Source organism: Macadamia integrifolia, chromosome 2 (genome assembly GCF_013358625.1).
Source record: "Macadamia integrifolia cultivar HAES 741 chromosome 2, SCU_Mint_v3, whole genome shotgun sequence".
Classification (NCBI taxonomy): Eukaryota; Viridiplantae; Streptophyta; class Magnoliopsida; order Proteales; family Proteaceae; genus Macadamia; species Macadamia integrifolia.
The window spans coordinates 31,939,864-31,953,418 of record NC_056558.1 but is presented as its reverse complement, the minus strand read 5'-3'; the positions used below and the strand labels follow the sequence as shown (position 1 = coordinate 31,953,418).

General features: G+C 34.9%; 1 protein-coding gene across 1 annotated transcript; it reads right to left on the bottom strand.

Annotated features, from left to right (window-relative positions):
• Nucleotides 1-3,778: 3,778 nt before the first annotated feature.
• LOC122057950 (eukaryotic translation initiation factor 5B) lies at nucleotides 3,779-6,731 on the bottom strand. The gene is made up of 6 exons (XM_042620323.1): nucleotides 6,533-6,731; nucleotides 5,922-6,451; nucleotides 5,480-5,833; nucleotides 5,024-5,401; nucleotides 4,699-4,913; nucleotides 3,779-4,608 (listed from the first exon to the last, which is right to left on the bottom strand). Exons 1-6 carry the CDS (start codon nucleotides 6,673-6,675, stop codon nucleotides 4,360-4,362), a joined length of 1,869 nt encoding a protein of 622 aa, XP_042476257.1. The 5' UTR covers nucleotides 6,676-6,731; the 3' UTR covers nucleotides 3,779-4,359.
• Between the last annotated feature and the right edge of the window lie 6,824 nt (nucleotides 6,732-13,555).

The window sequence follows — 13,555 nt, the reverse complement described above, 5'->3', positions numbered from 1 at the left end:
GAAGGTCTTTATATGATTCTAAGTTTTTAAAATCTACTAGGCTTGGTTGTGTTTAAGTCAACAACCAAGCCTAGTAGGTACACTTGGACCACTCATATGGGGGTGTTTAGTACTCTTCACTGCTTTCAGTGAAAGTTGAATGACTCTCATTCAATCCTAGTATGACGTGGTCCATGTGATGTGTGGGGTCAGTATGAACCAGCGGATTCGACCTGGATACCCATCGTTAGCAAAAAAAAAAAAAAAGTTCAAGTCAACAAAACATTCAAGACCACTTCAACAAATCTTCATTAATGGGTTCATAAAAATTTAACCCAAATGCTATACCGCATTCTAATGGTCTTGCAACCTAAATCCTCTTTGTAAACTCACATGATAAAAAGAAACATCAATTTGATTCCAACTCCTTATGACAAAAACACATTTAGTATCTAATTACAAAAACATAGATAATGTTTTCCTAATGTTAAGACCACCAATTAAAACTTTCAATAAACATTCTAAACTTTGGGTGAATTTTAAGAGACTAAACAGAATTCCAAACCTTACGACCAGAAATAAAAATATTGCAGCCACCCTAGTGGTAAAGGACCCATTCGTAGCCGAAGGACAAACCCAAAAATCTTGATCAGAAATCTACTCAAGGGAATTCTTAATATAGCATCTATTGCATGACAAGGAAAAATGAAAGACTATTAAGTTAAAAGGGAGGAGGATCAACAACTGGCATTATATGTTGGAATCTTACATTTGTATATACTTTCACATAGATAATGAGATAATTACTCAGCTTTGGACAAAGGGACAGGAAAGGGTTCTTCAACTTCCTTCTTGTTGGTTGAGAAACCATTGCGCTTTGCCCCCTATGGGTTCTCTTCATTATTTCAATGGTGGAAATAAAAGGGTGGTGAGTGGTGACATTTATATTGTTCGGTTTTATTTGGAGTCATTATCTAGATCAGGCAGTGAAACTAATCTAAATATTCTGGGTAAGTTCAAGTTTACCTGCTCGGTTTGGAGGCCAGTCTCCTTTTTATGTTAACCACATATATCTATTGTTTGCATGGTATATATTGTATATTCTATTAACAATAATAACTAATCATTTTTCCCAACTAAATTGTGTCGGCTATACAGGGGGTGGGAGATGTGTGTATAAAAATGGCTACACCCGACTCCATTAGACTGTCCATGTCTAAATAGGAATCAAGCCATTCGTAGTTCCGCACGCAAATATGGATGACATGCAGGGGGATGGAGATCATGATAATGTGTGTGTGTGTGGACCTATATGCATAGTTATTCTATATGAATACATGGTTATGATCGAATCCAACTGAATCAGATTACCTACATGCCCTTGATAGAGATCAGGTCATCTATAATTCCCAACATTTCAACTGGAAAATTTCTTAGGGGGTATATCACAATATCACATCATAAATCTGGCCATTGGTTTTGAAATGGATTAGGCTTGATGGCACTTGTGTCCTTTGGATCCTCACCGAAAATTTGGAAGCACTTATATATATATATATATATATAGAGGCTCATTATACTGACATGGTATAGCAATTTCATAAATAGTAACTATCTCGACATATATCGTCATGCCGAAAAAATCCTAGGTTATAGCCAGAAACCTTAACTGGGTGCAAGGATTAAAGTATCGGTATCGGTCGTGGTATCGGTCGGTCAAAATTAAGATACGTATCGGAGGGTATCGTATCGTATCGGAGATACACTAAGATACGCTAAAGATACACACATAAATGGATAGGAAACATTTTTTTAAACACTTTTGCATAAAGAATTTGTTAAAAAAAACTATTGATAACATGTATTATGCATAAACACTAAATTGAGGGTATCGTACTAAGAATTCAAAGTCTGTAGTTGTCCCATAAATGTAAAATCCTTGTTCCCAACCTTGATTTCCACTTTAGTTAGAGAGAAATATGGCTGACAGCAACTTTGGAACAAAAACCCTTCAAAAAATCGTTTTTTCTGAAAAATTACCCATATTGGCCATTTTATGATCGTAGCACCGATACGTATCGATACTCACCGATACGTACCGATATATGTATATCGATACTCACCGATACGTGCTGATATATACCGATACGTACCGATCGATACATACCGATACGTACCAATACATACCGAAACGTACATTTTACCTCAATTTTATATTTTTCATAGAGTCGTATCGAGGCATGTCGTATCGTATCAATGTGTATTAGTGGTGTATTGATCCATATCGGTATGTATTGTAAGATATATATCGATACGAAATGATTTAAAAAATTCAATGTATCGTATCGGTGTGTATCGTATCGACCGACTAAATTTAAGATACGTATCGGAGGGTATCGTATCGGTATCGGAGATACTTAAAACCATGACTGGGTGTCATATTGCTAATCTAGATGTAAAATATAGCTAATATGAATGAAAAAGTATGAGAGAGAAAATTAACCTTCTAAGGACCCAAACAGGCTTTTGGGGGGATTTTTGCAGTCTTCCAATAATTCAGTTCAACACTTCTTGGTGAGTTTTGGTAGGAGAGAGAAAATCAAACTTTGGGTTTAGAGGGGTATTTATGGCAATTCCCGACACTTCTGTGGTAATCCGGCAACACTTTGCAACTTGTGGGACTATTTAGGAATTTTTATAATTTTCTCAAATTTTCATTCTCTTGCTAGCTTTGGCAGAATTTTATTGGCTTCTATATATTTCTAGATTATTGAGGGACAGCCAAAGAGGAGAGAGAACAGAGCTTTAGAAAAGAGAGGTGTTGTGAAGAATGGTGATAGTAGTTGGTTTATTGAAACTCAATTGTGATATGTCTCTTGTGGTTGATGATCCTTAGGAGGATTGGAATTTATTTTAGAGATCATATATGAATATGGGCAAACCTTTGTTAGCGGCCTTTGAACCGGGCGAGCATTTCTTCAGTTTTAGTGGATGAAGTGATGACGATTCATACTAGTATTCTTTAAGCCATCGAAGGCAATTGAGATCACCTCATTGTTGAATCTGATAACAAAGATCTGGTCTTCTATCTTACTCGTGAGCGGTCATCTACTTCAGCTTCAGTGGCCTCTATGATATACAATATATCTCATATGTCTTCTTACATGTCTTACTCATCTGCTTTTGCTCCAAGGGAAGGAAACAGTTTGGCTATCCTTGACATGTAGGATTGATTGGCCGTTATCACTCTGTGGCTTCTTGAAACTTGTAATTTATAAATCATGTCTACTACACGTTCTCATGAATAAATCTCTTCTTATCCTGTGGCCAAACCCACACCCCACACCCCACCCCCCACATTTCTCCCCCCCCCCCCCCCCCCCAAAAAAAAAAAAATTCCCCACATTATATATGCCTTCCATTTTTAATAAGATTAAAACATGAATATCATAACATATGTTTGGTAATTTATATAACATTCAAATGAACCCAGCTAGAAAAGCAAAAGAGAAAGAAAAGACTGAAAAGCAGAAAGTTGACACAAACAATATTGGTGTTTAGGTATGTTAAACTATGAAGTGGTCCGCTGAAAAAGAAAGACTTAGGTTTATGCAATTGCATGGTCACTTCTATATTCTAATTATCTTTTGCAATTCATATGAAAGTCAAGCTTGAATTCATCCACAGAATAGGGTTTAGAGAGAGATTAATCAATTGGTGGACGTGCACAACTTATTGGACTGCCATTAAAACATTAAACAATATTTCATGGTACACAACTACAACTTAAACATGTTTATTAACACAAAGAGAGTTCTGAAACTTCATTAACTTTTTACTATCCAATATCAAATCAGAGCTATCAAGATACTTCTTACAATGGCTGATTTTTATTAATGTATAGTCTCCTTTCCTTGATTCTTTGCTGAAATAAGAGGGACCCATTTGAGGTCTCTCTCCCTTTGAGTGTACCATGTGCTCCCCTTTTTATTCCACCGCATAAAATGGCAGCTTTGTCCATCTCTTCTTTTGATTCAATTCAAATCCAATGGAGTTATAGATAAACTTCCACAATTAAAAAGATAAAGAAAGCTAAAGCTACCCATGTCTCGTCTCTATCTCTTTCCTTTGTCTATGCAACCTTTCACTTTCCCTAGTCATTAGATATCACAGAGACAAATCATCTTTACTTTTCGTTTTTTTGGATTCCAAATCCTCCAAATCTGTGTCACCCTCACATTTTGTTACTTTGACTCGTGGGTCCCCACTACCATTTTATTCAGCATTTACAAAAGGGTAACTAGGATATTCACTCTCATAGTCTCATGCACATTCATGATCTAGTCATCATGCAACACAACTACCCTTTGGAAGGATGGCTCAGTGATTAGGAAAGAAAAGTGGGGAGGAATCTCTTTGTAGCTTCCCTTCCCACAATCTTACTTTGCTCATCTTCTCCTCACACCACCTCAACTGTTCTTCACTGATATCAGACATTCTCAATACCCTGGACACCACTTTTAGGTCTATCAGACCCATCAGTATCTCCATGTCCTCCTCTGGCTTCAACTTCTTCCTCCTCCTTAAGCATTTATGACTGCGGCGCAGATCTTTAAGCTTCGTCTTCTTCTGCAAATTATTTTTAAAGTTTAAACAGTAAAGAATAAAGATAGAAGAAGAAGAATGCTATTTTGTCTTAAAGACTAGATTGTGACTTACCTTTCTATTTGCCTTCTTCACCATATGGAGATGAGTCGGATCAACTGAATTGCTTTTATGTCTCTTGAAAAATGCTGTAATGATCTGGCAAGGCTTCTCCTTATCTGCCTTGAGAAAATTCATGAACGTTTCAATTCCTTCCTCCATTATTTTAAGGAACTTAGGTGATGAGATCCTCATACCAAAACCCTCCTCTTTCTGTTCCTCTTCTGAATCTTTAAGCAACCAAGATAGCAAAATTGCAAAATATAAGAAAAGAACAAACTCTGTTTTAGACTTTAATCCTTACCCAATAATTGAAAAACATACTAAGATCATTGAGTACCTCGGAATTCAGGAACTTGAAGTAATTTTGGTGCACAAATCCTCATACGAGCATAAACTTCAGGTCTCCGGCCATATTCATAGGGCTCATTCTCGATGTATCGCTGTAACAGAACCTGAAATTGCTGAAACTGCTGAGCAATTCGGCCAGGACAACCCAGATCTTCTTCCTTGGCTCGCGAAGCTCTTAGGCGCTGGAAGTTCTTGTAGTTCCAATTAAGAGCTTCCCATGCTAAGCAAATTTGAGCAGCATAAGCATTCTCCAATTCATGATATGGGTTTCTAGTTTTCTCCTTTGACCTTCTGTTCTTGGTAGTCAGCTTATGCACTATCCTTTGTGAGATGGATCTTGGACATACTTCAATGCCTCTAAGTGATTCTAAATATGGGTTTTTAATATTAGACAAACAGTTTCAAGAATGTCAAAAGAAAATTAAGCTCAAAGTGAATTAATTACCTGTTTCATTAAGCTTTTGGGCACTAATTCGATCCAAAAACATCATCTCCTCGTCGTATTTTCGAAACACAGTATATGACTCCCAGTTTGGGCAGCTCCTTCGAGACGAAGATGAGAAGGGATCCTCTGTTCCTGAATCCCTGCAAATCATGGAGCTTCTCCATTCAGAAGAACTCTTAGAAGTTGACCCAACTGTAAATGAATCTCCACAATTATCCTCAGTTGTTTTAGCTTGAAGCTTTTTGGTTTCCAAGTGTGTAGGACCAAAAATCAAAAAATTCTCATCTTCTGAGAAATTTGTCTCTACATTCCCACTGTCAACTTCAGCTTCAGCTTCTCTCTTATCATATCCTTCTGCAAAACAGAACAATCAAATCGGGCTCAGTTGCAATGTGGAGCCCAACATAAGAAACTTCACAATGACACTAACAAAGATACCTACCTTCATAAGCTAAATCATCAGCCACACAGCCATTTTCATTTGGGTCTGTTTCCATTGGCGTTGGAAGCTCCATTGTAGACCCATCGACTGAATCAGTGTCCCTTGTGGGAAGCTTTTCTTCAACCACAACTTCTGCATTACACTCAGACTTTGGAGCAGGTGAGTTAGGAATTGGCAATTCTTCTGGGACAAAGCTTTCATCAGGATCTTCAAATACACAGTCCTCAGAGTCCATGTCTTCTTCAGGGGGCTTCTGGGTGGTCTTAATGGGCAAGAACAATAAGGCTTCGCCGCCACAAATGATGTCGGCAACAAGATCATCTCTTTCTGTGTATTCCACAGTAAAGAAGACATGTTTTTCTTCTTTTTCTTCCTCCTCCTCCTCCTCCTCCTTCTCCTCCTCCTCCTCCTCCTCCTCCTCTTCTTCTTCTTCTTCTTCTTCTTCTTCTTCTTCTTCTTCCTCTTCTTCCTCTTCTTCTTCAGCATCATCATCATCATCTAAATAGTCAGCTGGGCCTTCATCATCAATGCTGCAAAAGAGAAGAAGCTCCATCAGAGAGAGACAGAAGAAACAGGGGTTGGAGAAATTAAAATTTTTGTATCAGACAGACCTTTTGATAGAGCAATTCCTGCAAAGAAAGTGAATGAACCTGGCAAGCAAGATTGAAGTAAAATAGAAGAAGAGCAAGACAAGGTAGAAAGAGTCTGAGACATTGAAGAACGACATTACTGCTGTTTCTCTTGGACATGGCATTCTGATCTCAAGTCCCTTAAGTCCAAACTCCTAACGACTGTGTCTTTGACTCTTGAGTCTCTTAACCTTTACAAGAGAAAAGCAATGTCACTCGAGGCTTGCATTCCTAAACGTTCCCCTTTGTCTAGAAATGCCTACTACTTTCCATGAAATGACCAATATGTCCCACCATAATCAAACCACATAGATATATCCTTTCCTTTTGAAGAAAAATTAAAGAAATTGGCATGATCAGCTTGTTAATTTGTACAATTATCAAATTACCCCAAAACTGGTTTTGGTTTACTTAAATTATTCACCATTTTTTTTTATTTAATCAAATAACTCAAATAGATTTGTATTACTAAAATGCCCTAAACATTACCAACTCTATGTAAACCTTGCTTGCATATATTTTTTTCCTAACCATCATCATGAAAATATCGGGGGGAGGGGGGGTCATGTTAATTCAAGGAAGGAAGGAAGAACTTTGGCTTACATTTTTTTTTTGCTGACTATAGTGAAGAGCTTGCTCACCAACTACGCTACTCCCTTGGCTTATATGATTAATAACTCTTTCAAAAAATTTTGTTATGATGAATAGGGGCAAAAGTATTAAAAAAAAAGAAAATGTGGCTGAGAATCTACCATAGAGCACACACTCTTTAAGATTATTTTAGTAGTACACATAAATTTTGAGTAATTTAGTTAAGGGAAAAAGAACCTGTAAGTCTGGTGTTGCCTACACCTAGAGAGAGATGGGGTGAAAGGACCACGCTACCCCCTCTGTGGGCTGAAGATGCTCCTATGTCCCTTCTCATTGGATCCACGCATTGATGTATTCTCTCTTCTGTTAAACAAATGATTATGTGGGTAATTTAATAAATTAAAACCTAATTTTAAACACCCTTGTTAGTTTGATTTGATCAATTTAAATGATCACCTAGTCTCTCACAAGCCATTGAGAATTGGATCCGAGATCTAATTAAAAGGGAGTTTTTTGTAATTAATAGTAATTATCAGAGCCAAGACTTTGCTCACACGCTATTTTAAAAGGTATTATAAACGAACTTCATTTTTATAAAGAGATTTGTATACATAACCCATTTGTGTTATATAAGTGGGCGAGTCTATTTTGGAAGAATAATATTATAACTTGGTGTTCTAGTCAGTTTTTTTTTTTTTTTTTGGGGGTGGGGTGTTGAGAGTATTCTTGCCTCTTTGTGGAAGAAAATGTTGGTTCTAAAGGTGAAAGGTGCTTCCGCTCTGTCCTACGTCTTCCTCTTCCCCTTCTCCCAAAATAATTAAAAAATTATATATCCCAATTAACTTGGCTAATAAGGTTTCTCCCAAAATGCTCTTTGAAGCGCCGCATTGGATCCCCATGTCCAATCAAGATACATCTTATGGGTTGGAAAAGAGTATTTTGGTTCACAACTTCACATAGAGATTTTCTTTGCTCCCTCTCTCTCTCCACCTTTTAAGGATTTTCTTTACTTTCTTAGATGGTTCTGATGTCGTGACCAAAAAAATAAAGGGGGGGAGGGGGATGTGTTTGAGCCATCGGAACAGGTAAACACTTGCGTCTTTTTTCTTTCTCACATGAAAAGATTGCGCTGGCTTGATATATATGATGTTATTTTTTCACATCTATTCAGAGAACCATCATGTTGGGATTCTTTGTCATACGATGCGATGTGTAACGAGAATTTAAGGGCTGAAAATATTAAGTGCGGATCAGGTCTTTGTACGAGAATCATTATCGTACAGTGTTTAATTTACGATTGGACTCTACTAAAAATAAAAAACCAATTAAAAGAGAAAAAAATATTAAGTGAAATCCAAGTGTGGATCAAATATCGCATGAGAATCAGAGTACGTGATCTAGACTTGAAAATATTTTGAACTGTGTCCAAGCCTTAAGCTATGTGCCTGAGAACTCTCAATGCTTGAATCTTTGCGCTACAGGGAACCTGAACTGAGAACCATCTCCCCCTTCCCAAAAGGGAAAAATGTTTGATGTCAACTTCTGGATGAAGGCGGCTCCTTTAATGTGGATAGTTATACCAAACCAGGCCCACCCATCGAGTCATTTTGAACTTTGAAGGCTTATGTGGGTCAATCAAATTTTACTTTAGGGGCTGGGGTGACTGGTGTAGTGAGGTTTTCTCAACGTCTTATGAATTCCGGGTTGTGGGTCAACCGGTATACCACCAACTCAGGTTTAGAACTTTTATAATCATTTTGACAAACCTGTAGAGGCAGTTACAAAAATTTAGTTATTGACATGGTATCAGTATGATATTGATATGGATCAGGTTGGATCAATTTGGATCGATCAATTTTGTCCTTATTTTTCATCGAAATATAGATTTTTTTTTCCCCCTAAAAATTTTATCTCTAAACCAATACTGATACTTGATCTAGGGCAATCAAGTAATAGTACCAAACTCAATGGATATCGATTCAATACAATCAAGACAGCCAATCCAATATCAATACCGAAAACAATGGTTATGACTTATGACTGGTTAACTGTGTGTTTCGAAATGACATGTATCTGACTCAATTAAAACAAAGCACTTTAATTAAACAGGTCTCTAATGATAAGAGATTCTATTGAAGGAGGTGCTAAGACTCTCTTACTTGAAGAAGCATGCACAGAAGCAGGGGTGAATTCTATAGGAAATTTGGACCAAGTTTGAAGTCATACACCAGTTAACTTTTGACTTGGACAATATTTTTCGACCACTAAATGTGGCACCTCTATTTTCGGATATGTATAAGACCATGAAAAATGTAGGTTACAGTCTCAAACCTGTTGATGACATGGTTAGATATTTTGGTTACATAGCACATGCAACACTAACCAACAAATCTCCAACTCATATATCTTATATGGAACGATGTGGTACCTCTCTTCAATATTAGCCTTTTATTTTCTTTTGAGAAAAAAATAAAAATAAAAAATAAAAAAAATAAAATACTAAACGGGTCAAACTGTCAAAGCAAGCATCACCAGGACACTTTTATTGGCAAAGGTGATAGTCACTTCCCTTAAAAGAGAGGCTTATTGAGTCCCTACTCCAAATGTCAAGCTTCCGCGAAATTTACATATGGTACAGGAATTGGCGAAAGTAAAAGCTAAGTGAACTTTCAAGATAGCCTTCTACATAAGCAATATATATATTTCTTTTTGGATGAATAAAAATATAATCAAGAGAAAAAATGAATATGAAGACAAAACCCATAGACATGGCAAATATAAGAATTTGGGTTTGATAATTAATAGTTCGATGCTAACGATAATAAGAAGGGTGCAACTTATCATCAAAGTGGTGAACTAAGACTACCCTCTCAAAAAGAAAGAGTACGTGATGAATTATGATGTTGTAACCTTCTTTTAATTTTTCTTTGTCATATTTTTCAAAAATTATTTTTATAATACTTAATGTAAGATAAAAAGGTATTATTAAAAAAATTAAATTTATTTAATATAATATATAATATAGCATTTATGTGACATGTTCAGATTTATCCTTGTTGAAAAAATATATATTATATTAAAACTGCAAAAAAAGTAAAGTTATGTTTTTTTTTTTTTTTTCACCAACATTTGGTACACAAGATTTTCTTTAACAAGAACCAGGGTGGACCTCCTCCTTCTCCCCCTCCTTGATAAGAAAGGACATTATTGTTTGAAGCAATTGTTCGGTTTCTCTGCAGACATCCCCATCATATGCATGTACACAGCCTCTTAAGGATTCATTTCTTTAACAACCCATTCTGTGCTAAACCAATCATTGGATGAGAAGCCCCAACCTTAGGTTAGCCAGGCCTTTTGATTTCCATTATATGATTCTGGTTTTGTACTCTCGTATATATTTTGAATGGTTATACTAAGACTGCAAAATGTTAAGATTTGAGACAAATTTTAAAGTTTTATTTAGAAAGTGAGATAAAGCTGAAAGTTATCCTCTAAACAAATTATAATGCCAATGCTAAAGTAGATGCCACATGGCTATTTGGGCTATTAGGAAATGGCTTCTTTAAGAAACATTACTAAGAATTCGAATTGAATTGCTGATTTAGGTCAAATCAGATGGATCTAATTCACGAATCAGGGCTATTCATGCTTCAAATAGTGGATCAAGTAGTGAACCATATCAGACTGGGAATTGACCGTTCAACTTGAATCTACCAATATAACTCAGAAACTTATGTTTCTACGTTTCAAAACTTCATAACCTTAGATCTATTTGAAATTTGGAGGAATTGAAAATCTTTCCATTTATTGTGATATGGACGGTGCAGATATGGCCAGATTTGTAGATCTGAACTTACTGAATCCTTGTTATTCATTGTCCACAAAAAAGAAGGGAAAAGAATTCCATTTTTCAACTTTTTATTTTGTAGGAAGAGGGTAGTGGATTCAATTTAATTTTTTCCAATATGCATTTTTGGGTAACCATCAATTCCAATATGTTGTGGAAATTTAATATGTGATATTCTATAAGATGGAATATACATTTTGATTTTGATTTTGATTTTGATTATTATTCTTATTCTTATTCTTATTATTATTATTAATTGTAAAAAAAAAAAAAAGCAATATTTCATGTGGTAATGGAAAATATATAGTTTTTATTTGTTTTCTGAAAATAATTAGAAAAATAAAAAATAACCCGATTTTGGAGATGATCTTTGAGATACTTGAACTAAATCAATGATCTATCTCTAACGTTGTTTTGTAGATATAAACATGAGGTTTATGTGTGATAATATAAAAAACATATGATTTTGTGACATTATGACATGTTTTACACATTATGTGACATGATAATTAATTTTTTTTTATTGAGCAGGATGATAGCATTTATTATTTTAATAGTGATTGAATATTTTTTACTATTTTTTCAATTTATCAAGCTTTTATTCTATATTGAATGTGATATTAATGTTAATTAACATTACAGGCTTACAATGGCATATTTAGTAATGTTTTAGTTTTTTAATAGGTGAAAGATTGATTTTATGCCATTTGTCCAACTTTTACTCATACATAATTTTTAAGATTTTTTTCTTCTAATTTTTGTGTACATACATCTAGCGCTTTGGTGTGTGTGTATTTTTTTTTTTTTTTTTTTTTCAATGATCTGTAAAAAAAAAAAAAAAAACTATTTTTAATTTTCTTATCATATTAAAAAAATATATATTCTTGGATTTTTAGAATTTATTTGGATTGTTTTTGTATTTTCTTACTGATCCCAAAAGTGGATCAATTGTTGGGAATCGATCGGATTCTACTATCCAATATTTCAATTATTAAATTATACTTAGAAATTTTGTTTTATGTGTCACAAGAGCAACGATTCTACATTGGATATAAATTCCCTAATTATATAAAGATTTGTAAGGATTTGGACATCCTCTCTTTAATGACTAGTTTTTATGAGTGAATTATAATTGAATACCAATAAGAATGAGTTATACTAAAAAAAAAAAAAGATTTATAAGGACTTGGGAACATTCTCCTAGAGCACTGGCATGCAGTGTCTGCTTGAATAGCAGGCACCAAGAGGTCAGTGGATCGATTCTCATTTACATGGGTGTGTGAGTGTGTACTTAGTGTGTCCCTATCCTCTTTCTTTTATTCCCCCTTAACCCTCTGTTGTGAGTGAGTAAAGTCCTTTTATGAAGTTCCTTAAGAATAGTAAAAAATAGAGTTACACTCGAATACCAACAAGTGGTATCAGAATGAGATTGAAATCACATGTAAATGATGGAGGGAAACCCCAATATAGATGATCAACTTGAATAAAAATAATCAAATGATCTGGAAAGAAAAGATGGAAGATTTACCATATTACAAGGATCTGTACACACCCATAGAGGGTGATGTTGTGAAAGCAAAAAAAAAAAAAAAATCTCATGTTGAAGGATGACCTTAGGTCTGAAAGTTGTTGAATTTATTAAACAATTTATAAATGACATAATTTTCTATCATAAATACATTGACATATTCAACTATAGAAGAAACTAAAAGGATTGTACAATATGAAAAACTATCGACAATAAAACTTTCTTAATTAGAAAACTATAAACCTGAAGTACATAGAATAAACTAAATTGTTAAACATTTGAACGAAATGCAAAATACTAGGAATCAAATTTCCTCCATGAAGATGGTACTTGACGATGAGTTACAAGCATTGTTATTTTTTAACTCATTACCCCATAATTGAGATAATGCTTCTTAGTAATTATAAATTAGATGGGAGTGCTCTTGATGAGTCAAGTGACATGAAGTCTGTAAGCTAAAGAGACAAGAAGAAAATCCTTTAACTCACCTTAACAAGAAACACTTGTCACAAAGAACTTGGAGAGAAGTGAAAAATAAATTAAGGAGAAAAAAAAAAACATGACATTACTACAAAAATGAAAGCATATAAAAAAAGAGTAGAGAAAGCTCAAAAGAGGTCGAGAGAGAGAGATCGAGAGAGAGAGAGAGAGAGAGAGAGAGAGAGATATTATTATCTTTTCAAATAGCAAAAAATCTTGTCACACCTTCTTAACGGTTGTTCATGCTGATGACCTCATTGAGCTTATTCTAAATCATCCTCCTAAGGTACATAATACATTTTTTTTTTTTTTTTGGTGGGGGGAGGGGGAGGGGAAGAGATATACAATAATAAAATGAAAATGCGAATGGTGATAATGATGCTCCCATAATTGGTATATGTGATGTGAACATGGCAAGGAACAGTCCTCTCAAGAACCACAATTTGAAACTCATTGATAAAAAGATCTACCAATGATGATGCTCCTATAATTGGTATATGTGATGTGAACATGACAAGGAACAATCCTCTCAAGCGCCATTGATTGAAACTCAATTGAT